At 40.4% G+C, this 26,816-nt stretch overlaps 1 protein-coding gene and 1 pseudogene across 1 annotated transcript; one reads left to right on the top strand and one right to left on the bottom strand.

Moving 5' to 3' along the window:
* Positions 1 to 6,360: 6,360 nt before the first annotated feature.
* Positions 6,361 to 9,025, bottom strand: LOC134299566 (uncharacterized). Its single transcript, XM_062982733.1, has one exon. The coding sequence runs from the start codon at positions 9,023 to 9,025 to the stop codon at positions 6,548 to 6,550; it is 2,478 nt and encodes an 825-aa protein (XP_062838803.1). The 3' UTR covers positions 6,361 to 6,547.
* Positions 9,026 to 9,042: 17 nt separating this feature from the next.
* On the top strand, positions 9,043 to 11,434 carry LOC134299428 (uncharacterized; annotated as a pseudogene).
* The last annotated feature ends 15,382 nt before the right edge of the window (positions 11,435 to 26,816 follow it).

Genomic DNA, 26,816 nt, shown 5'->3' with positions numbered 1-26,816 from the left:
CCAAAAAAAAATGAATTTTGTGCTTCCATCCAAATTTTAACAAATACCCCTTTTCCTTTGCATGATGCACATGGTAGTGGGAGAGGAAAGACCATTAATTCATGTGTAGTGCCAGGTCTAACAGGCTGGATTTACTGTTTATATGTCTTTAAGACACATATCTATTTATGGCAGCCCCATGAATTTCAAAGGGTTTCCTTAGGCAAGGAATATGCCAGTTCCTTACTCCAAAATGCAGCACCTATAGCACCTGATATTCATTGGTGGTCTCTTGTCCAAGTACTAAACAAGGCTAATTCTGCTTAGCTTCCATGATCAGATGGAACCTGCTGCTTTTGGAGTAGACCTCTAATATATTACAGAATGATTTGCAATATGCTCTCCAGGGGTTCCTCAACAAACAAAACAATAAAAAGAAATCCTCACTGACAGTAATTTGGTAACAACTGGCCTAAAACCAGTCTATTCAGGAACTCCGAGGCAATAGTCCCAAAACAGAAAGGAAAATGAGTTTGTCTGCTGCCACATAGGGCAGAAATGTGCTTTGACGTCTACTTTTTATAGCCTTGTTTTTCTTCTCCTTTTTGTAGTAGAAATGTGTTGAGGCAATGATTCTCCCCTGCTGGCAAAGGCACTGCCCCATACTGTGTTTGCAAGGAAACTGATGACAAAAGAACAGCAATAAGTCAGGGGAATATCCTTTGCCATCAGCCTATCCTATTCACTTTATACTAATGGTTTCTTAATGCCATGTTTTCTACAGGTCAGATTTTTCTGCAGAGCAATCAGAGTTAAAAAGACAACAAATAATGACATTCCCTAAGCTCCAGAGACCCTCTTTTCCTCAAGACTCGAAGATCTATTAATAAACTTAGTGCTAAGTTGGCAAAGTAGTGAGTGTTAACAAGATTAGGAGGTGCTTGGCTGCCAGAAACATTATCAGCACTGGTGCTTAGAGATAAGAGTCCTAGGGGTGCCATAGGATAAGAAAAGTATTTCAAATTGTTCTGGACATAAAAAAGCAAGATGCTTTCTGCAAAGTTGAAAGGACACATTTTTATCAGTTTTATTTTCCCTGCAAGTCTGTCATTTATTCTTTTCATTTCCATTGGAAAGTTCTTGAGGGTTTTTTTGGGGGGAGGGGGGTGAGGGGGGACTGGAAAAATATCTAGCAAATGTTGTTAGCACTTGAAGTGAAATTATTACATACTTTTATAGCTAAATAATAGAGCACTAGTGATTCTTATCCATCACCTTTGCACAGTGTTTAACAGTATGAATAAGACATGATGAAAACCAGTTCTCTTGAATAGCATTTTGAGTCATCAAATTGAAGGCAACACTTTCAGCTATTGTATAGTGCAAAGAAATGAGGGTTACAACATAGCCAAGTTCAGACATAGCTTTTGGGAACATCTTAACTGCACTTAACATTGCCAAGCCTGGCTTTTGAAATAAAAGCTTATTCTACTTATTGTGTCAATATTATAGGGGTGGTTGGCACATTTCTGAGAGGATTTGTAATTGAACAGTGCTTCCAGGTGATGGCTAAAGGGGTGGGTGTGATCCACCTACCCACACCATAAGGTAAGATCTCTGCTTATTTATGCTGGGACAGAATGCATGAGTCCTTGCTAGTATGATATGTGGATACTCTGTTGTTGAGCCACAGTACCCCCCCCCCCCCCAATTGTAGATCACCAAGAGTCTTCAAGCAAGATATATGATTTTTTTCTTTATTTTTAAAACATTGAAAAATGTCAAAACTGCTAGAGAGGTTCTGGGACAGACATAGCAGGAGCTGTACTCTACAAACTCTATCAAATCTAAGCCTTTAATAAATGTATAAACTTTAGATTTTATTTGTAACCTGTATCTTTTATGTATTGTATTAATTATTAAATGTAAAAACTGTATCAAATTAATTTATCAAAATGTATCAAGGAGACAGCTGCTTTTCCATATCCTGAGTTAGAACAAGGATTTCAGTCAGGGTCCCTGCAGCTATTTCCCAAGACACATAAATATCAAAACCACTGTGTGTATGCAGAAAAATGATCCTTTTTTTGTCAGCAAGATGGGCTCAGGATTTTTGTTCATTTAACTTGAGACTGATAGTCTGCCACTCCCACAGAAGAGGAGGGTCAGTAAACATTAATTCATTAACTCTCTATAGGGATAGCCAAGCCTATGATTATCTGGAATCATCATTTTTAGGGTCTTGCACACTTTGATTTACACAGAACTGGGCACAAATAATCAGGGACTTATTAGCATATTCACATCACCTTTTTCTCCTGGATTGTGCCCTATCAAGGGACAACGGATTGGCTCTTTAAACTATAAAACCACCAGCTGGCTGCCAATAAACTTCCAGGCCCAATTCAAGGTGCAGGTTTTGACTTATGAAGCCCTATACGGCTTGGGCCCTATCTATCTCCGTGATCGCATCTCCTCCTATGATCCAGTGTGGACCTTGAGATCATCCGGGGAGGCTCTTCTCATGCTCCCACCACTGTCTCAAATGCGGCTGGTGGGGACGAGGGAACGAGCCTTCTCAGCAGTGACCCCCTGGCTCTGGAATGCACTGCCAAAAGAGATCAGGCAATCCCCTACATTATCCAATTTCCATAAGGAACTGAAGACCTGGTGGTGTTGGCAGGTTTTTGAGTAATTACATTTGAATACCGCTGATTTCTGGGCCTGAATATATTGCACAAGATTTCTCTAGCCTAAAATTATACATTTTAATATATTGGGTTTATGGTTCCCGTCCCCTTGATCAGGTCATGTAAGTGTTATTTATTGCTATAATTGTATTATTTTACTTTGCTTAATAATGTGTTATTATGTTGTTATGTAAAGTTGTGTTGTTTTTATGATTGGAAACCGCCCTGAGTCCCATCCGGGAGATAGGGCGGTATATAATAATAATAATAATAATAATAATAATAATAATAATAATAATAATAATAATAATAATTCCTGCTGTGGGAATCTCCTCCTGCAGGCTGTGATGTCAAGGGAGCCCCTTGGCAATCCTGGTGCAAATCCTATACTTTCTTCCTTTTCAGCCAATTAAGAGAGGGAAAGAGAAGTGTAAAAGCTGTCAGAACTGTATAGGATGCCACATATTTTTCTGTGCATTTATGCTTGTACCCTTTGAAGTGTATTGCTGTACTTGCACTCTATTTGGCCAAATCATAATAAACTTCTGTAGCTTTACCTTCAACTTGTAGTATCTGTACTCTGTCTGTTTTGACTGATGTGGTTTAGCGAAAGCTCATGGGGCATGGACCTCTCTTAGCTGAAACTGCTGCATATTTTAGTGACTTTTACAAAGGGACTTTTGGGAATCTTTTATGTCTGTTTTGCCCGGTCCAGGAGCACCAGGGCTATGTCCATTGGCTTGACCTCTCTAGGAAGAACTGCAATTGGGTGTCTGGTCTAAAGGAGGGGAAAGTAAGCTCAAAACTGGAAAAAGGCTTCTAGGTGAGGTGTGGATACCGCTAGCTGATTTGCATTTTAGAGCATTGTGAGAGGAGGCAGGGAGACAAGAAAGCAGAAGACAATTGGCTGAACTTTTTTCTGCCTTTTTTCAAGATCTGGGAAACTAGACAAGATTTTGAGAGCATCTGAAACAGATCCCAAGAGGAAATCAGTCCTGTGTATTTCCACTGCGAAAGCCACCTGTTTTCCATGGCTTTCACGGTGGCCCACAACCCAGAAGCTCATGACATTCTGTAGAGGTGCAGGAGACCCATCCGGTCATGGCCTGGGGTGCATACTGTTTGATCTGAGTTTTCTTTGAAAGCAAGAGGATTCAGCAGCCTAGGTGGGTGAGTTTCCTTTAACCTGTGATCAGCGAACTGGGAAGGAGGGTGATGAGGATGGGTTGTGGGTCACTTAGGAGTCTTCCGGTTCCATAAGAGTACCCCTTGGGAAGGATCCTGAAGAAGTGGGATGTGTTAGCCAGATTACATTTGAATCCAGAAAAAAATAGTTTGTGCAATAAGAAGTGGCCACTTTGCTATCTGGGGAATGGCATGGACTGGCCAATAAATTGCCCCAATTTTATTTTGGATCCAGGTCACAGGAATTTGGAAATTTGGAATTGGTCTCCATTGCACTTCAAATGATTTTGATTTGCTCTAAATGGATTCAGATTTGCATCAAGATTTGGAAAACCAGGATTGCATTTGGAAATAAAAATGTCCATAATGATACTCATCTCTCTAATTTGAAGACATGTTTACCCCTATAAACAGCTTGCCAGTTTCTGGAAGATAAGCAAAAGACATTTTTGTTAGCTTCCTAGCACTTTACTTTTAAAATAGTCATATTTTGATCTGAAAATTCATATTCATGCACAAAATTTAAGTAAGTGTGATTTATTGTTATAATTGTATTATTTTACTTTGTTTAATAATGTGTATTACGTTGTTATGTAATGTTTGTGTTGCTTTTATGACTGTAAACCGCCCTGAGTCCCATCCGGGAGATAGGGCGGTATATAAATAAAGTATTATTATTATTATTATTATTATTATTATTATTATTATTATTATTATTATTATTATAAAATTTAGGGAAAAGAACTGGCTGCACTGGAAAGGAGTTATCTTGTCAAACTTGAGATGGATAGGTTGCTTAAGTGACAAACAACATAGTTATACAGCCATTCAAGGGACAGAAACATTGTCTTTTTAAAAAATTGAAAATCAGATGGAAGATTGAAATCAGAATGAAGCTATATTAAGCTATAAATGAGAGTGTTGGGGAAAAGAAAATCCTACTACAATTGCCATGACCTTCTTTCCTAGCTTTGTGCAAAACCAGGAAAGTAGGCTATGCCTTGGCATGCCCTGGTCTGTGCATACTTGAAACAAGGGAGAGGATTTCCATGGAAATGGAAGTTATGAAGCAGGGAGGCCAGGATGAGGGATAGGAGGTGTGAGGGAAAGAAACTGTCAGTTGGAACTTTGCTTGTAACCGCACTGTATGCTTTGAGAAATAAAGCCTTTCCATTCTGTTTGTGAGGTAATTTCTTCACCAGAAAGCTACAGATCAGGACAACAATATTTATATCCTAAGCTCTTATAATGGGAAAAGAGCCTACCTTATCTTATGAATTTAGGATAAAGTTCTTCCTTTCTCTGATATAGCATTCTCTGAATTTATCCTGAATACCAAGACATAAGGAAATATGCAGTTCTTGGGTATCCAGGAGATCCAAGCTCTCCTCTACTACAGGTTTCTTCTGGCAAGGACATGACACACAGACACAAACACATAAACAAGTAAACTCGAGACACACATAAATTATGTCAATATGGATATGTAGCCTTGTTGATAGGAAAGTGAACCTCCTGACCTCTGACAGTGATCAAATGTTCCCTGTATCAAAGCAACTGTTTAAAAGATTTTAAGAGGTTTTCATTATAACTTCTATTGCGTTTCATCTGTACTTTAATCCCAAGAGATGTAATTGTAGGCTGATGGTGATACTTCTAGAGTATCCATGCTGAAAAGATACATCTTAATTCTGCCAACCTAGCAGTTCGAAAACATGCCAATGTGGGTAGATAAATAGGTACCGCTCTGGCGGGAAGGTAACAGCGCTCCATGCAGTCATGCCAGCCACATGACCTTGGAGGTGTCTATGGACAACGCTGGCTCTTCGGCTTAGAAATGGAGATGAGCACCAACCCCCAGAGTCAGACATGACTGGACTTAATGTCAGGGGAAAACCTTTACCTTTACCTTTTTAAACCAAATTTACTGACAGTGTAAAGACCTAGCTGCTTTAATCAGAATGACAACTGACAGCCTTGCTAGAAAATCAGTATATGGTCTGAATACTGAACATACGCTTCCCAAAATATTTCAGAAATATTTTAAGGTCTAGATGTTACCTCAAAAAGTAATGGCACAACCTTTGTTATTAGGAGGCCAAAGTACACATTGGGATGGGAAGACTGGTATGTCTTTTGGTTTCTCATTACAGTTGTTATCATGAAAAAATATTTTTCCTCAGACTATTTTTTTTCATAAGTGCATTTCTCTATTTCTTCCATGCCACTTGCACACAGTATGTTAGTCTAATGAAGCCAAGACTTCCTGCAGGGCAATGATTAATGATCCTGCAGTGTCTCTTTTCTCTCCCACCTTGTGACCTTTGCTATAGCCTACCAGCATCATCAAACAAAACAAAAGATTTCCATTTTCAATAAAAGAGAATGCAATTTTTTGATGAAGTTTCCTCTTGGCACAGTTGAAGGCTATGAAAACAAATGAGCCAGTATGTGTGAGCATTTGCAATTCAGGCAGCCATGAGTTTATAATTGATTTCTTGGGGTTGTTGTATGTCTTTCGGGCTGTGTGGCCATGTTCCAGAAGCATTCTCTCCTGACGTTTCGCCCACATCTATGGCAGGCATCCTCAGAGGTTGTGAGGTATGGAGAAAACTAAGCAAAGAGGTTAATATATATCTGTGGAAAGTCTAGGGTGAGAGAGGTCAGTGTGAATGTGTAGTTAATCACTTAAATTAGCATTGAAAAGCTTCTCTGCTGTCTTCTTCCTGCCTCTGGGGCATCCTTTGTTTAGAGTCGTTAACTGCCCTTGGTTGATTCATGTCTGGAAACCCTCTGTTTTCAGAGTATTGCTTTTTATTTACTGTTCTGATTTTTGAGTTTTGTAATACTGGTAGCCAGATTTTGTTCATTTTCATGGTTTCTTCCTTTCTGTTGAAGTTGTCCACATGCTTGTGGATTTCAATGGCTTCTCTGTGTAGTCTGACATGATAGTTGTTAGAATGGTCCAGCATTTTTGTGTTCTCAAATAGTATTCTGTGTCCAGGCTGGTTCATCAAATGCTCTGCTATGGCTGATTTCTCTGGTTGAATTAGTCTGCAGTGCCTTTCATGTTCTTTGACTCTTGTTTGGGCGCTGCGTTTGGTGGTCCCTATGTAGACTTGTCCACAGCTGCATGGTATCCGGTAGACTCCTGCAGAAGAGAGAGGATCCCTCTTGTCCTTCGCTGACCGTAGCATTTGTTGGATTTTCTTCGTGGGTTTGTAGATAGTTTGTAGGTTGTGCTTCTTCATCAGCTTCCCTATGCGGTCAGTAGTTCCCTTGATGTATGGTAAGTACACCTTTCCTCTGGGTGGATCTTTGTCTTGACTCTCATGGCTTGTTCTTGGCCTTGCAGCTCTTCTGATGTCTGTGGTGGAGTATCCATTGGCCTGTAGAGCCCAGTTTAGGTGGTTGAGTTCACCTTGGAGGAGGTGAGGTTCGCAGATTCTTTGTGCACGGTCTGTCAGGGCTTTGATTGTGCTCCTTTTTTGACTTGGGTGATGGTTGGAGTTTTTATGAAGGTATCTATCTGTGTGTGTAGGTTTTCTGTAAACTGTGTGGCCCAATTGTTGATTGGGTTTGCGGATGACCAGAACATCTAGAAATGGCAGTTTTCCTTCCTTTTCTTTTTCCATGGTGAATTGGATGTTTGGGTGGATGCTGTTAAGATGGTCCAGGAACTTGCTGAGTTCTTCCTCTCCATGGCTCCAAATCGTGAAGGTGTCATCTACGTATCTGAACCAAACAGTTGGCTTTTTTGGTGCTGTTTCTAGGGCCTGTTTTTCAAAGTATTCCATATAGAAATTTGCTACTACTGGGCTGAGAGGGCTCCCCATGGCCACTCCATCCTTCTGTTCATAGAATCCAGTGTCCCACTGAAAGTAGCTAGTGGTGAGGCAATGGTGAAACAGGGCTGTGATGTCTTCTGGGAAGTTTTGTTTGATTAGTGTGAGGGTGTCAGCTACTGGGACTTTGGTAAAAAGGGACACCACATCAAAGCTGATCAGGATGTCCTTGGTGCTTAGATTGAGGTTGCTGATCTTTTCTATAAAGTGTGTAGAGTCCTTGATATAATGTGCAGTGAGCCCAATGTGGGTTTGTAGCTGTGTAGCCAGAAATTTTGCCAGGTTGTAAGTCGGCGATCCAATGGCACTTACAATGGGTCTGAGTGGGATGGCGTCCTTGTGGATTTTGGGGAGTCCGTAAAGCCTGGGTGGGAGGGCTTCTGATTTGCACAGCTGTTGGCGTATGTCAAAGTTAATGGAGGAGTTCTTGATTAGAGTGTTCGTTTTTCTGGTGATTTTGTTAGTGGGGTCTTGTTTCAGTTTCTTGTAAATTGTGGGATCTAGAAGTTGTCTGATTTTTTCTTTGTATTGTTTTGTTTCCATGATTACTGTGGCATTCCCCTTGTCAGCTGGAAGAATGATGATTTCAGGATCTGAGTTGAGATCTTTGATGGCCTGTCTTTCTTTTCTCGTTATGTTGCTGGGGGGGAGTTTTGCATTTCTCAGGATCCTTGCTGTTTCAATTCTTACCTCCTCTGCTTCTTCCTCAGGGAGCTGGTAAATTGCTGATTCAACATTGGCAATGATGTTTTCTACTGGGATCCTGGTGGTGGTGACTGCAAAATTTCCTCCTTTTTCTAGAATGGATACTTGGTCTTCAGTGAGTTGTCTGTCTGTCAGGTTGATGATGGTCCGTGATTTATCCAGTTCTGGCTTTGGCTGTTGCTTACGGCATTTGTCAAATTTTTGTTTTTGTCTCTTGGTGTGGAGAACCATGTCTTTCTCCATTTTCTTGTAGGTAAGGCTGTCTATTTTATCCCAGTCCTGGGTATTCATCTTTTGGCTGATGTTGATGTGGAGGTGCAGCAGTTCTTTGTCTGTGTTTGCGAGTTCTTTACGGATGGTGTGGATTCTCTCTCTCAAGAGGTTGCGTTCCAGGCGGTTGTAAATGCGATGAGCCTGTGGTGTTTTGAAGGTCCTTTTGGCTGCAAGAAATTGTGGGATGGTATCTGTGTCTCTGCAGCGTAGAAGGAAGGTCAGGGAGCACAGCAGATGTGCTTTCCTGGTCCTTAGTTTTTCCAATCTCCGTGTGTCTTGGAACAATTTCTCCCCGTAGAGATGTTCAATGTGTTGTCGAAGGCTTTCATGGCCGGGATCACAGGCCATGAAAGGATCACAACTGCTGCACCTCCACATCAACATCAGCCAAAAGATGAATACCCAGGACTGGGATAAAATAGACAGCCTTACCTACAAGAAAATGGAGAAAGACATGGTTCTCCACACCAAGAGACAAAAACAAAAATTTGACAAATGCCGTAAGCAACAGCCAAAGCCAGAACTGGATAAATCACGGACCATCATCAACCTGACAGACAGACAACTCACTGAAGACCAAGTATCCATTCTAGAAAAAGGAGGAAATTTTGCAGTCACCACCACCAGGATCCCAGTAGAAAACATCATTGCCAATGTTGAATCAGCAATTTACCAGCTCCCTGAGGAAGAAGCAGAGGAGGTAAGAATTGAAACAGCAAGGATCCTGAGAAATGCAAAACTCCCCCCCAGCAACATAACGAGAAAAGAAAGACAGGCCATCAAAGATCTCAACTCAGATCCTGAAATCATCATTCTTCCAGCTGACAAGGGGAATGCCACAGTAATCATGGAAACAAAACAATACAAAGAAAAAATCAGACAACTTCTAGATCCCACAATTTACAAGAAACTGAAACAAGACCCCACTAACAAAATCACCAGAAAAACGAACACTCTAATCAAGAACTCCTCCATTAACTTTGACATACGCCAACAGCTGTGCAAATCAGAAGCCCTCCCACCCAGGCTTTACGGACTCCCCAAAATCCACAAGGACGCCATCCCACTCAGACCCATTGTAAGTGCCATTGGATCGCCGACTTACAACCTGGCAAAATTTCTGGCTACACAGCTACAAACCCACATTGGGCTCACTGCACATTATATCAAGGACTCTACACACTTTATAGAAAAGATCAGCAACCTCAATCTAAGCACCAAGGACATCCTGATCAGCTTTGATGTGGTGTCCCTTTTTACCAAAGTCCCAGTAGCTGACACCCTCACACTAATCAAACAAAACTTCCCAGAAGACATCACAGCCCTGTTTCACCATTGCCTCACCACTAGCTACTTTCAGTGGGACACTGGATTCTATGAACAGAAGGATGGAGTGGCCATGGGGAGCCCTCTCAGCCCAGTAGTAGCAAATTTCTATATGGAATACTTTGAAAAACAGGCCCTAGAAACAGCACCAAAAAAGCCAACTGTTTGGTTCAGATACGTAGATGACACCTTCACGATTTGGAGCCATGGAGAGGAAGAACTCAGCAAGTTCCTGGACCATCTTAACAGCATCCACCCAAACATCCAATTCACCATGGAAAAAGAAAAGGAAGGAAAACTGCCATTTCTAGATGTTCTGGTCATCCGCAAACCCAATCAACAATTGGGCCACACAGTTTACAGAAAACCTACACACACAGATAGATACCTTCATAAAAACTCCAACCATCACCCAAGTCAAAAAAAGGAGCACAATCAAAGCCCTGACAGACCGTGCACAAAGAATCTGCGAACCTCACCTCCTCCAAGGTGAACTCAACCACCTAAACTGGGCTCTACAGGCCAATGGATACTCCACCACAGACATCAGAAGAGCTGCAAGGCCAAGAACAAGCCATGAGAGTCAAGACAAAGATCCACCCAGAGGAAAGGTGTACTTACCATACATCAAGGGAACTACTGACCGCATAGGGAAGCTGATGAAGAAGCACAACCTACAAACTATCTACAAACCCACGAAGAAAATCCAACAAATGCTACGGTCAGCGAAGGACAAGAGGGATCCTCTCTCTTCTGCAGGAGTCTACCGGATACCATGCAGCTGTGGACAAGTCTACATAGGGACCACCAAACGCAGCGCCCAAACAAGAGTCAAAGAACATGAAAGGCACTGCAGACTAATTCAACCAGAGAAATCAGCCATAGCAGAGCATTTGATGAACCAGCCTGGACACAGAATACTATTTGAGAACACAAAAATGCTGGACCATTCTAACAACTATCATGTCAGACTACACAGAGAAGCCATTGAAATCCACAAGCATGTGGACAACTTCAACAGAAAGGAAGAAACCATGAAAATGAACAAAATCTGGCTACCAGTATTACAAAACTCAAAAATCAGAACAGTAAATAAAAAGCAATACTCTGAAAACAGAGGGTTTCCAGACATGAATCAACCAAGGGCAGTTAACGACTCTAAACAAAGGATGCCCCAGAGGCAGGAAGAAGACAGCAGAGAAGCTTTTCAATGCTAATTTAAGTGATTAACTACACATTCACACTGACCTCTCTCACCCTAGACCTTCCACAGATATATATTAACCTCTTTGCTTAGTTTTCTCCATACCTCACAACCTCTGAGGATGCCTGCCATAGATGTGGGCGAAACGTCAGGAGAGAATGCTTCTGGAACATGGCCACACAGCCCGAAAGACATACAACAACCCTGTGATCCCGGCCATGAAAGCCTTCGACAACAAATTGATTTCTTGTTTGCATGTGAAAAATCTGTGGATGTATATAAGGGTTCCTTCTGTTGTTCACACTCATTTTCCTATGACTGGAATGTCACTCTCAAAGAAAGCAGGTCTAGTTAAACTAATTATGATAAAGATAGCAATAATTCTCAATGTAGCTGTATGCAAATCTTACACTATTTTGTGTAAGATTTGCATACACTATAAAGATTTTGTTGTTAATGTGTCTTGATCTGCTCTGCTTGACCATTTTATTTTTCAGTAGCTATAGTGCCCATCCCTTGGTGGAATCATTAATCATTGATCATGATTGTTCAGCTTCAGCTGTTCTGTGAACTCTTTTATACTATCCGGTTATATCATGGTGATTCCATGCTAACTGCTGTGCAATCCTGGATTTTGTAGTTTTATGGGTCAAAAAAGTTCTATGGTGGAAATGTTTAGACTGCAAATCCCAGAAATTCGTAGTATAGAACCATTCACAGTAAAAAGGGAGAATTGTAGTGCTACAACCTCTTCATCCTACAATTGATATAACAGTGCAATAATTTTGTAGTGTGAAAGAACCCCAGGAGATGAATGCCTATTTCTCTGAGTGCTCTAACATTCATCACAAGGAACATCAGTCTCAAATGCCTTTGAGAGAGCATGCTTTTTATAATAGGCTGTCAAACACACTACTATGCACGAAAGAATTTTTTTACCAATAACTGGAGTACTCAGCAGCCTATTTGTTCTCAATCCCCTCCAAATTTGGTCAAAATCTATCCAGCCAGTTTTGTGTGATGCAGTAACAAACTGACGAAGAAAAACTTAATTGTGTCAATGTAGATTGTACTGTAGCCAAATTAGGGGGACTCTGAAAGTGAAATACCCCATAGCCCCATCCAGAAAGTGAATTTAACATAATCAGTGCTTGCTAGGTGGTGAAATCCTTTTAATTTACTATATGAATGCACCAAACACAATAGCTTACAGCTAGAAAGACTTGCACAATTAGTGTGAGTGCCTGTGAAACAGTCTGAAATTTGCACAACAGCATTCATATAAGGCTCAATTAATCCAATGTATAGTTCTGTTGATGAGAATATACATCTGTTGGCTACCACATTACATTGTTGGCTCATGTTTAACTTCTTGTCCACAAGGACTCCAAGGTCTTTTTCACATGTATTGATGTAGAATTGCTAGTGAAGCTACAACTGAGCATCCTTGAAAACTCGGAGAATTACTGAAAAATAATGGGTTGTCCCTTAGCACATCGAGTATAAATTTGGTGACACCAGCTTAAAATCATGACTCAATGCTATGAAATGATGAAATTGTAGTTGTAAGGCCTTTATAGAGCATTCTTTTCCAAAGAGTGCTGATGCCTCATCAAAGTACAAATCCCAAGATTTTATAGCACTAAGCCAAGGCAGTTAAAGTAATGTTAAACTGCATTAATTCTACAGTGTAGTGTTTGGAATGCCTTTAAGAAATTTAATGTCCTATTTTTCCCCCTTGTAAGTCTATGTTTACTAAAAACCTGCTAAATTCATGACTGACTTCAGAGTGGAACAAGATAAATTAGGGCCATTTCCTATTCTAAGTTACAAGGGGCCAACTGAGAAAATCCAAGAAGATAAACCAGTTATGCAAACAAAAATGGCATTATTTACATGTTGACTGATATAAGGATGTGCACCTAACCCTGTTATCATACAACCTGATCTATAGCAGAACAAAATATAAAGATTAGTCTTGTTTGAGTAATCACAGAGACTGCAGACCCTTCCAGATAAGGCCAAAATGTGAAAGGAACCAGGATTAAAAATCCCAATTCAGTTCAAGATTTAATCCACACAACAGGCCCAAATACCAGATTTTCTTTTTGTGTGTCTGTGTCTGTGTATGTGTCTACGTGTCCTACTGGGTCAATCAGAGGTCAACTTGAGAAGGCATCTTCTCAGCATTTAGCTAGTTACCAGCCATTTGCCCTATAAACCTACTGGAGGGGCCTGGCTATATCCCTCCTACCAAAGCTCCTGATGCGTCATTTTGATGTGTCAGAAGCTTACTCCAAGGGGCTTGAGGATGCAGCCAGGCCTCTCCGGTAAATTTGGAAGGGCAGATCATATAAAAATCAGGAATAAGGATATATAACACAAAAAGCAAAAGGTGAGAACTAAACAATAATCCAAATGTCTCATAAAGTTCCAAAGACGACAAAATTCAGAAACAGCCAGGAATCACAGATACAGCATAAATTCTCACTCTAACACAGCATTGTCTGAACTGCCCTTAAAGTAAACAATTTGTTGTTTAATAGCCACCCATGAAAGCATTATGTCTACCATAAATTTTCTCCCCAACTTTCCCACGTAATCTCTCAGCCTGGCATACTCTATTTTCAGCTCTGATTTGTAAACAGAGACTTTTGTTGATCTCCGTAGCTACAGGTGGCTTCTCCTGGGAACCCTCCTTATCATTCAGCTCTTTACTCAAATCCTTATTGACTATTGACTCCTCGGACAGTCCTTGAAGCCCTGTACTTCCCGAGCCAGTTTTCTCACAGAGGGAAACATCATTTTCCAGACCTGAATTGAGAGCCCATCACATTGTGCCACAGGGAAGCTCACAATCCTCTCTAAATCCTCAGTTAAACCATCAGTATCTGGCTGATCTACAACAGAAGAATGGATATACTTGATCAGGATCAAGATTTCAGAACAAATCTGTAATATCTTAGTTTTGACATTATCAATCAATCTCGCTTTCTGTGCTGATTGCAGGAGTAAAATGTCATAGAAGGAAGGAAGTCATTGTAGAAACAGACTGCTCAAAATGGAAGTTGTTGCCTACGTCTCCTTCTAATGGTTAGTTGCCCTTATGGGAGCAGAGTAAGCAAGAACTATCCAGTGGAAATCCAGTCCAAGTATCTTTCCACACTGAGCCTACTCATTCTACATACCATGCCTTTGATAGTCTAGGATCTTGCTAGTTGATCCACAAACACTGACACTCAACACTTTGTAGCAGAAAGTTGGTCATGTTGTGTCACAAAATAATAATATGTAAATTGTAAATTACAGTCAGATCTCAACCCCATCCCACAAATATACCAGCAATTTGAGAACACTTTTGTCTCCTTTCCACTCTAAAGTAACCTTTCAAAGCATAATACTGCTATCTGGTGGAGCATGAAAAACTCAAATCATCCATTCATTGTTTCATTTAGTCCTTTAATTCAAAGATTACAAAAAATGACCTTTTGCCTTCATTAAAAATGGCCTCTTTAAATAAGCATTAGCTCAAAATTCTACCCACTGAATGTCAATTATGGCTAGATTAGGAATGAATTTATTTAGACCACAAGGGAAATTGATACTCTCCATCTGATCTTGAGTGTAAAATTCCAGCATTTTTCTCATTTAAAACTGATGAGGAGTTAGCTAAACAATGTATTTTTATTAGAGTCCCCAAAGAACTGATAATTATGCATGTATTATATGAGGTGTACACAGATATGTGTTAATATGTGTTTTCTAAAGTTGAGCTGAAACATTTGCCCATGAACATTTCTCAACTGAAAATAATGAAACATTCTGAAAGCATACTTTTACATAAGCAAATTCCATACCAATCTGTTTTATTGCTCATAATAAATATACTACTGAATTATTTTCCTATCTTCCTGATTTTATTATATAGCTGGTCAGATCTGGCTATGTCACAACATCAAGGACAGCATGCAAACCTAATGCATTGCACATACTCTGAATTAGCTTCACTCAGAGCAGTTCTACACTAACATTATAATTCAGTTTAAAGCTGGCTCGAGGGCAGAGTGTCCACAAAATGTGCACCTCCAATGTGTGCTGCAATGTGCATAAAGATACATTGCTTTAAAAGTTGTAAGAAAATCTGAATTCTGTCATAAACTGTGCTGTAGCTGATCTCTATGCATTCCAGGTCCAGAATGAAATCGGTTCTGCACAAGGTGGAGTGCATTGTAGATACTAGGGTTGTGCATGGATCCATTTTTCAAAACGGGCTCTGACTGTTTCATCTGTTTTAGCCCTTTTGGCCAGCTGTAACAGCACAGGTTCTGCCACTATTATTTTTCTGACCACAATAGACCACAAAGCTACTGTGAATGATTGCTTTCTGTTTCTTTTGGCTACACGTGGAGAGCAGAGAGGCATCTGTATGCCCACACAGGGTTTCCATATGAGCCCTGCTTTTTGAGCCACTTAGAACAGAAGAAAGCCATGATGTGTCTTTTAGCCAAGCTGGGGTTCCATTTTTCTGTTGTGGGCCAGCTTCTGAGAGAGACAGATGGGTGATCTAAATTCTCAGTGTCACTTGCAGCTCTGCATGGTTTGGCTTGCTTTTTTACTCAAATAGCAATAAATAAGCCGTTTACTTTCTACACATTTTAGAAACTTCCACCAATGGTGCCCTTCACACAAGGCAAAGGTGGGGTAGAGGATGTATCTTACCATTTCTAAAGCCATCATAAAATGAGGAGTTAATTTATTTTAATTTATTTTAATTTAATTTAATTTTAAAAAGGATAGTATTGACTAATTCTTCTTCAGGTGGTGTGGCTCCCATTGAAATAAGTGTTTACAAAGGGTGCCTCCCTTAACTCAACTTCATTGAAAGGGTGTTGAGGGCATATGATCCCAGAAAGGGTGGCTTCTTAAGTCTAATGCCTTTAACCCAGGTCTTATTGAAGGATGTAAGGAGAAAGGATCCTTAAAAGGATGGGAGGCTTCCTGTTGTTCCATAAGGAAAGATGTGTTGAGCCGGCTTAAAGAGGCTTCCATCCATGTGATGAGGGGGAAGCCGGGACGGTGTGGGCTGCCTCTGACAATGTGAAACCTAGGCTGAGGATAGAAGGGGAAATAGCCAAGTATCCCTTAAAACCTGAACCCAGCTGACTTGAGACTTGAAGCAGTTTAGGAAAGAAGGGTGAGTTATGGAAAAATAGCCGGGTCTCCCTTTTCAAAGCCTGAACCCAGCCAGCTTACTGAGACTTAGGCTTCCCTCCGTGTGATGAGAGGGATGAGGGAAAAGCCTGGATGGTGCAGGGTGGGCACCACCGGTGGCATGTGTGAAGTGTTCCAAGGAGAAAGGACCCCAAAAAGGATGGTTTCTTAGGTCTTATGCCTTTAATCCAGGTTTTATTGAAAGATATAAGGAGAAAGGATCCTAGAAAGTGTGGTTTCTTAAGACTCATGCTCTAAAAATGACAGAAAGGGGAGTCTCATAAGATCCCCATTCCTGCCAGTGGGCCAGATCTTTCGGTTGCCAAATCGAAAAACAGATTTTTTTCTCAACCCAATTTGAAACGCTCCTGAAAAATGGATCTGGGGGTCCACTGAAATCTGGATATTGAAAATAGAGCAGGGTTTAATTGAATTGCACACCCCTAGTAGACACATGCCCCTGCTGAAGCATGATAAAAGATCCTAATCAGGGACTACCCAAAATGCCACAAGGGCATGGCTGAGCAGCAGTGGAATAATCGGAGGTGTAATTGATAACATCCTATCTATCCCTTTCCCTTTTATTTTTACCCCTATCCCTCTGGTGCACTGGTGCTCATCTCCTCAGGAAATGGGGGAAAATTCCCGCAAAGCAGTTTGAGGTCAGGTTCAGTGCTAAATGTAATCACTTACCTGGCCTCAAACTCGTTCTAGATTTGTCAGTATAATTTGCCAGTTCCTCTTAATTAACTTCTAAACTTGATTATAGGGTCTGTGAAAACCACTCTCTGCTATATTGTCATGTACTGTGAGTCAGGGCCGTAGCCAGAAAATTTGGGGGGGGGGGTTGAACCCCTAACCCTCCCCCCTCCGGCTACAGCCCTGCTGTGAGTGTAGTGGTTTAAATGTTGGATTATGATTCTAGAGGCCAGGCTTCAAATCTTCCCTGAGACTTGGAAACCCACTGGATGACCGTGTTCAATTCACACTCTTTCAGCCTTTGTAGAAAGCAAAATCAGAGTGGAGATTCAACCCCACTTCTCCAGAAGCTATAATCTAATCATTCTATCTATCTCCCTAGCTAGTATCTAGTACAGCTCTTTTGTTCTCCAAACCAGTAAAGAGAGGAATGAATCCTTTGCACAAATGGGTACTGCTGCATGTGTCCCCTTTTATAAATCCTGCTTAAAATTGTTTGCAGCCCTTTCAAGTTGTTTGAAAGACAAGCTGGGTAAATATGGGATATATTTGATTGATGATGCCAAAATGATTTGGGCCCATCAAATTTTTGTCTTCTTATATTTTTTGAGAAATTTTCTCAGATGTGCACACATCAAAGTTAGTCACAAGGTTTCCTGACACAGCTCACATTTGTTAGGGCTAGTCTACCTGTTGTGATTTGAAAGGTAAATTACATGTTTAATGTGTAATCTTCTTAAGGGCTTAATGAATATCCGTAATGTTTCTTCTACAGGTCTTTAAAAGAGATATTCATTATAGTTATGTGTGAAGTGTCAGGAATTATACTTTTCCAATACATTTTTTTATTATTTAAAATACACCAAAATTATGCATAAATCTAATAAAGCTTGCTAGTGTTCATCATAACAATAAATTCTGGTATAGTTCTCATAATGCCCCAAAATTACTTAGATTAGAAGAAATATGTTAATCCTCAATTACCTTATATATTTTCAAGATGTCAACCCTAGAAACTACGCAAAACTAAGAACTTTACAGCATGAAGATGGCAAACTAGTACGGAAGCAAGATCACCACTTTTGTGATGATTCTTATTGCACAATGCATGAACGGCCCATTAATGGTCTGCCATCTTCCCATCATAAACCCATCTCCTGCTGTTGGTGGGAAACCCCTTAAGTAGTCCCAGATTGTGCCATGATATGATGATCCCTTTCCACTTCTGTGCTGGCATGTTGACAACAATCTTCAGCTCTCACCCTCTCCAACTTTTCCACACAGAAATTCACAGTTTAAAGCTGTGGCTGTTGTTTACAAACTATTACTGCTGTAATGAATTTGCTTTAAAAAGAAATTTGTAAAGCATTATGGAGAAGCAGAACTAAGAGAGAGCGGAGTAATGGTACCAGGACCAGGCGAACCATCACACTTGTGTGACTACAGAGAAATGTGATGTGTCATTCCACCAAGCATACAAAATAAAGAGTTTTTTAAAACATAAAATCAGACTCAGAATTAAGCCCAATACAGAGGCTATGCTGACTGAAAATCAGGTCTCAGTTCCCTGCCATACAAATCAATGCTGCAAAACACTTTTTGAACTTTCCATAAACTTCTGGTTTTGGTTACTGATTTTAGATAACATCAGGCTGGATGAAGGGTCTTTTGCACAGCAAATTTCCCCTATGCCTTACAGATTCCCTGTGGATTCATGGTCTGTGATATGATATTGGGCTCAGGCTGTGTTCAAAGTCTGAACTAAACTGCTTTCTTCCATGAGATCCCGAAAAGAGTTGAGTGGAAGACATTTGTGGGCAATGCCTGAAGAAGACATAATGGCTTATCAATTTCTTTTGGGGACCATCTACACAGACCCTTTATCCTGAGGGGGTTGAAAATCAACTCTGTGGTGGCTTAATGATGCACAGAGCTGATTCGGGTTAATGCAGCATTGAACTGCATTAACAAAAGTCACAGGATACTCTCGAGCTTTCCTAAATGTCCATAGCCCATCCATATTTTATTGTCATGGTCTTGGAGAAGCTTCTGGCTATGTTACCATAGCCAGGCACAGATTGAAGATATCATAAACTAAGAGGTCCAAACGATCACAATGGATCTTGGTAGAATGTGTTCTTGGTCAGCATCTGGTTATGGGAGAATAGTTTTTCTGACCCTCCCCCACTTTCTACCAACAACAAATTTGACAAAGGAAACTCTGTTTTGATTGTGGGATTGAATTTGGATGTTTCAAAAAAAAAATGAAGGTATGCCAATTACCACATTTACTTTCTTCCCTCCCCCCATATATAACCACACCCAAAAAACAGGCACACAAAAATGTACTTACACTTACACATAAAAGAACTTCTGTGTGCAGTTTTGATTTTGTTTCTTTCTTGAGCATAGAAAAAGAAGATATAGTACACCCTACACATGCATGGAGTATACAATCCTGGACTTCACATGGAGCTACAGGTAATAGCATACCCTATTATTTTAAATGGGACAAATAATGGAAGCTGTCAAGAGTCAGACACCAATTAGCGAACAAAAATAGAGTTTATTCAGCAGATAAGCCAAAAAGTAATGTTAACACAGAAAAAACCTTGAAACACTTCACTATCAGTGCTTCAAGAGCAGTTCAAACAAAAATATAATTCAGCAACACAAGCAGGTAAAAACAAAGCTAAACAAACTTAGTGCAAACTGCACTTTCTGAGTCCAAGCCCTGCCAGCCGGCTCTGTAGTTTTAAAAGGGACAGTTCCCAAAAGAAAACACCAAATTGGTCAGGAAACAAACAAACAAACTAAGAATGCAGTAGACTGCTTCCACAATGTGGATAAAGCCGAAGGCTCCAAAAGGATGGTGAAAAGACGTCGTCCGGGATTCCAAGGTCAGGTCAGGAGATAACAGCGGTGTCCAAAGAGCAAGCCAGGAGTCAAAAGCCGATAGTAGTCATCAATCACAGGGCGAAGGCAGTAGCAAGGTCAAATTCCGGTCCAAGGTCTGAAGAGGGTGCAGTCATCCAAAACAGGTCCATGATAAGACACAGCGAGAGCCAAGCTAGGTGATAACAGCAGATTCAAATCATAGTCCAAGTCCAGTCTTCATGGAAACACAGAGATCCCAATGGCGCCTCAGCAACACCTTGCCACACGCAAAGTGCAGTGGCCAAACATTCCCATTTTATTCCCCTTCCTCCTGGGTGACCAAACACTCACACCCAAACACCAGGTGTCCCAAATCTACTCAGAGTCTGAGCTCCACACAGCTAGAGCTCGTGGATCTGGAGTACCTAGCAATTCGTCGGAGTCCCAATCATCCTGCCCACACTTAGCCCCATGAACACTTAAAGAACCATCCTCCCTTCTCCAAGCATCCCAATTGGGATCAGCTCCTGCAGAAACCCCAGGTTCAGAAGTATCCATAGACCCCAAATCCCCAGACATCTCCGTTGGCTGTGCCCATTCAGTGCCCGCTTCCCCAGCCACCACCTGTTCCTCAGCATCCATCTCCCCATCTGAATCTTCCTCAGAAGATCCCCCACATAGCTCTCTAAGTCGCTTCCTGCGCAACTCCTCCAGTAAACCCTCATCACGAGGGTTTTTTCTTCCTCTTCGAATTCCATCCCCATCAACCATAATCCCCGAAGGCGCAGTCACAACAGAAGCACATTTAAAAGTTACAGCTTGTACAGAAGGCCCTAAGTAAAAAAGAAAAATCATGGATTAGTGAAATTGAATATATTGGTTCAGCTAATAATGGGGATCATGCTACATATTATAAAACTGTTAAATAAATAACAGTATAAAGAACATGGTATGTGTGGACAAATATACTTGGGGGGCATTAGAGTGTTCTAAATTTTGTTCTACTCCTGGTGGAACTCATCTAATTATTGTGCCATTATGAAACAGAGCAATTTAGAACAGTCCTGGAGTGGATAGTAAGATCCAGACTGCTAGGCTGCTGTCGGCCATGCCTGGAGAAACTAAGAAGCCAGTGTTCCAGAATAAATGTCACCAGTTGAAGAAGAAGCCACCAAGGTATTTTTATTCAATTAGCTGATTGTGATGCCAGCTCACGATAATTCACCAAAAGAAGCTGAGATACAGTACTGTGCAAAACAGACATTTTTATAGACACAAACTCATTTGAATTCCCCGCCTCACGACCCTGCTGGAGCCAGCTTCACCACGATCGGCTTCGTTGCCAGTGTGATGTCTCTATTCATCACTATTTTATCGAGGTTGGTCATTGCTCTCCTCCCAAGAAGTAAATGTCTTTTGATTTCCTGGCTTCAGTAATGCCTAGAAATACAAGATCTGTCATTGCCTCCATGTTTTCTCCCTCTATTTGCAAGTTATCAATCAGTCTGGTTTCCATAATCTTGGTTTTCTTGATGTTTAACTGCAACCCAGCTTTTGCACTTTCTTCTTTCACCTTGGTTATAAGTGTTGGGAATCTACTAAGCTGGTAGACTCAAAATAACCCTCTCTTGAGGTGATTCCACAAAAAAAAAAAAAAGAGTGGCAGAACCACACTTCCAAAACAGCAGAAACTAACGTGGGGTGAGCTGGGAGAAGCCTTTCTTCCTTAAGATGGCAAAGGATTGCAGAGTCTCAATTATATGTTCAAAAACATTTATTTTGGTAAAAAGAAATCCATTGTCGATAGAAAAGGTTCTTGGAGCTAACCAGTTCTCTGGGCTAGCTTCTAAGGAAGGTAAGAAGGTGAAAATAACAAAATATCTAAATAGCTACATTTTGCCTTAAGAAGAGCAAAATGTGGCCTCTCAGGAAGGAGACAAAAAGCAGAAGAAGGCCAAAACGGGGCTGGCCATGTGGTCAAAGCCTAGGGACAATTAACATTCCAAAAGAGGAGGAAGTTACATCATCCCTCAAAGGGATCACATTACTACAACAAGGTGAGGCAGTGATGGTAAACAAGAGAACAAGAGTAGAAAACAGGAAAGGCCTTTCTAGGCATGCTTGGGAATACAGAGAGAGGGTTCCCTCATCTAATCTTATTCTCTACCTAACTACTCATTGGGGGACTTGAGACTTGTGTAGTTCAGCATGACAACCAACAATAAGGCTCCTCAGCTCCTCCTCATTTTCAGCCAGCTTTGAGTCCATAGCAGAAATATATTGTCCATTTTGACCCGACCCAGATATTGACCCAACCCACAGGATAATGGCATACATACAGGGAGTGCACATGGGACCCAAGGGGATTCGATTCCACTCTGAGCACCCCATGGGGAAGAAAAATGGTATAAAAGGCAAAAATAGGATAAACACACACACATATGAGGGTCAGTGGACACCATAGCTAGATATCTACGGGGTGAAAGGTGACTCGGGGTTAGTTGGTGAGAAAGGAGAACACATTTTGGGGTGAAAGAAGGGAGGGAAATGAGGAGAAAAAAAGAGCTTGTTTAGGGAGTGTGGGGCCAGGAAACAGCCAGGGATGATGATTTTAGTAGAATCCACCTGTGGCAGCAGGGAACAATGAAGATAAATCACAGATGATATAGAGAGGCAAGTATAGGCAGAAAGGATATATTTTGGATTTGAAAAATAAGAGCATTATCATAAAATATATTGTTTACTCGGCTTTTCCCATTGTTAACCTTTTAGCTTTCCCAGGCCAGAGCATAGCTATGTAAATGAAATGACCCTCACCTCAGCTTTAGACAAAAAAGCACTGGAATCCTTTTGTTTGTGAGTCATTGCCCCAGAGAACCATTAAGCTGTTGGTTGGGCCAATCAAAGGTCAAATGCTTTTTGTAACTTGGTTTCCAGTATATTAGTTACTAGTGTTGTATGCGGTATTTGTTTCATCTGTTTCATTTGTGTATCTGTTTTGTACCGTCCATTTGGATGCATGAAACAAAAGAAGCAATTTTTGGACGAAACAAAAGGTGGCACGAAAGAGAAAGCTGCACAAACACTGTGCTTTGCCTTCGTTTTCTGGTCGTGTGGGATCCACTCCTGCAAACTTCTTCCTCGTGTGTCAGAGGAGAAGGTGGGAGAAGGTGATCTTTGGCCAATTGGAGGCCAAGAAAACAGTGATGTGGACTGGACAGGGAGGGTATATGGGGGGGGGGAGTGCCCCTAAAGTGGCCATTGTGGTCACATCCTTTGCTGCTGCTGCTGGGTTGGCTGGCTTGCTCTCTCTCTGCATTTGGCCTGGCTTGCTGGTTGCCTTGCCTTTTGCCTTGCCTTGCTGCTTCCTTGCCTTGATGGTGAGGGCACTGGGCATTGGACAAAGATTTGGGTTTTATTCTTTGCCTGGCTGCTTGGCATATTTTTAATTGTTTTTCTTTGAAGGGAAGGGGCTGGGATTTTTGAAGTGGCAGGGGTGTGTTTGGCTGAGGAGCATATGTGAGGTTTTTCTTTATTCTTTGTGTTCCCTATTGGGTTTTTTTAAGAAATATTTTTTCAAAGGAAGGAAATTGTTGGGCTTCCCTTCTCTTGTTTAGAAATCAAACTTGTCTCTCTCTATATAACTGGCCCTTGGAAAAACTACTCTTTTATTTCTCCCTATTTCTCTGTATTGCCTGTGGCTTGCACCCCCCCCCCCTCACCTTTGGGCTGTATAGGGAACAAATACAACAGGATAGTCTTATTATTTGTTATAGATTACATATATTTTTGAAAGCAAAGACATTTTTGGGCTCCTGTCTCTATTCAAACCTCCAGTCTCTCTCTAAAACTGGCCCTTAGGAGAACTATTATTATTTTCTCCCAATGGTCTGAAAATATTTGTTTCTTTTGGACACGAGATGAAAAACGCATTCGGATAGGTGCCTCGTTTTCAGAAGCGGAGCCGAAAACAAAAATGAGCCAAAATGAATGAAACTAGACAAAATGAATAGCGATTCCATACAAATGCACATCACTATTAGTTATCTGTTCATTTCTGCTATAACCATATGAAATATGAAACCTTGAATAAATGTACACAGATCTAACATAGGAAGGGATCCTTATTGTTGTTAGTCCTTTTGCAAGTTGCCCAAGACTTAACCCCTTTATAGTATTCTAGCCTGGTGTCCTTGGCAAAACTATAAGTTCCTTAATTATAAACTATCTTTTAACAAGGGGGGGATCATGCTCGGTAACAATTATGCAGAGTGAGTTATAACATATCTGGCTCTTACTGATTAGGTGACTGCTTTCAATGCTTCCAGTTCAGTAACTTGCTTCTGTGTGGGGCTCTAGTGCACAGGGCAGTCTGTACTTTCTGAAGGACTACTCTTTTATGGTCTTCACTTCCATATGCATAAATACACATACTTGTTGGATACTTAACTTGACGAGTCCAACATTGCTAATATGCAGGACCCCTTTGACATAATACATGTTTTGGGAAACACATTCTGATGATGGGAAATACATCAAGAGTGGCATGTTTCCTATCTCTTCCATAAAATAAGTTATAGAATATATTTCTACAAATTAATATCATTCTAAAAGATTGAAAAGGGCATTGTTTGAAAAAGGAAGACAAGCCAAAATGCTTTCTAAAATGCAAACATTTGATGCAAATATACATTTATTCATTCCCTATCCATGTGCGCACATACTTTTCAAGAGTAAGTGACATCATCAAGGAAAAGGACCTTTATTTGCCATTTTTTATCATTATCATAACAGAAAGATAGGTGGCGGCTTCTATTTCTATTTCCAACTACAACTTTAACCTGCAAACAGTGACAAAGAGAAAAATATGATTGAGACATTTCCTTTCTTTTTTAAATCTCTGGTGTGAATTCCCAGTGAAAGAACTTATTTATTAACTTAATATTCTTTTTTTCTTCCCCCCCCCACCCCCACTTGGTGTTCATTTGCTAGAACTGTTGTATGCTATGTTGATTTTGTTTGCTTTCCTGACAGAGAAAGATAGAAACATGCTAAATAAAATAAAGGTATAAAAACTTGACATAGGTGTGAACAAATATACTTGAACACCAAAGTACTCCATATTTTGTTCTTACTTCATACCAGAAGGAAAATGAAATGCAGAGAAATGCAGAATGCTTCAGTGTAACCCTTCCATGAACCAAACTTGCTGAGTTCAGAGGAAAAATGCTTATGATACAGAACAAACATGCTGATGGCAATGGAGTTAAATCATTTAGGCTCTAGAGTGCTCTTTCTTCCTGAGGCAACTAACGGTTTTGTACCCACTGTTGTCAGAAAATAGGATCCATTTGTACATTGTTGATTAGTGACACATATTAAGGTCCCATTTATTCTTAGTACTTAAATTGCTTTTTTTGCTGAAGGCAGTCATTAAAGCTGGAGTTCATTAAGGTTTGCTATATTGTCTCACTTCCATTTGTATGTAGCTTGACAAAAATGTAGTTTGTTGAAAAGCAAAAGACATTGGGGCTTAAATTCCATTTAACAATGATACTGTTAGTTGAATAGAAGTGAGGAATGAGAAGACGATTACAACAAGCTCAAAATTAAGATGGAAGTTCGATAGTGATTGTTCCTTTAGGTTCAAAAGAATATTAAAGGACTCAGAACACTGAATGTTATTTAATATTAGTCATGTCCTTTTAGTGCAATAAGGATCCAGTATATCTCTGTAAACAGTTTGTTATTTGTTCATAGGTTCTGGTTGGTGCAACATGGAAACTGCATTGCACAGTATGTACACAGAAACTATATTGCTCTTAGGAATGGGAGACTCTCCTAGTTTGCTTCTCACCCCCTTCCATATTCATAAGAAAATAAATTCATAAGAAATCCCCTCCTATACTGCCATCCACATTTTCTTTTGTGTCATGTCTTAATTAGATTGTAAGCCTAAGGGCAGGGAAATGTTTTGTTGTTCTTTCACTTGTAAAGTATATGTACAGTGATGGTATTATATAAATAAATGATGATAATAATAATAATAAAACAACCTTCAAGAGTCTTCCTTCAGTGGGCTTGATGACAATACCATAAGTCCCTCCTTTAGTAAATGTGAAAACATAGGCAAATCCACTCAAAGAAACTGAAAATAAATTATCTCCTATTTGCCACATTCATAAGCAGTTGTTGTTTTTGTTGAGCACCTTCAAGCAGTCAGTTCTTCACAAACTGTCTTTTTAAAGGTAGTAAAAAGTAATTTCAGCAATTTTATTTCTGCTGTACAAATACAGGTTTTGAGTGCTGTTCGCAATCCAGTATCTATTCTGTACAAAATTCACACTTTTTTTCAGAGAAACAGTGTTTTCTGCATCAAAAATGTCCAAGAAGTGCCAAAATGATAAAAGGCCTAGAAACCATGCCCTATGATGACCAGTTTAAAGAAGTGGGTATGTTCACCTTGGAGAAGAAAAGATTAAGGGATGGCATGATAACTATGTTTAAATATTTGAGAAGATGTCAAAATGAAGATGGAGCAGTCTTGTTTTCTGCCATTCAAGACACTAGGATGGAGCAAAGGATTCAAGCTACAGGAAACATGATTCAAGCAAAATATTAGCAAGACCTTCCTGATGGTGAGTGCTGTTTGCAGTGGAATATGCTGCCTCAGAATGTAATGGAATACCTTTCTTTTGAGATTTTTAAACAGAAGTTTATGGACATCTGACTTGCAGGGTGCTGGACAGGATGGCTCTTGTGGTCTCTTCCATTCAACTATTTGATTTTATGTTTATCACAGCTACATTAAGCAGCTCTACC

This window comes from Anolis carolinensis, chromosome 5 (genome assembly GCF_035594765.1).
Source record: "Anolis carolinensis isolate JA03-04 chromosome 5, rAnoCar3.1.pri, whole genome shotgun sequence".
Classification (NCBI taxonomy): domain Eukaryota; kingdom Metazoa; phylum Chordata; class Lepidosauria; order Squamata; family Dactyloidae; genus Anolis; species Anolis carolinensis.
The sequence above is the reverse complement of the archived record's forward strand: the minus strand, read 5'-3'. Positions and strand labels throughout refer to the sequence as shown.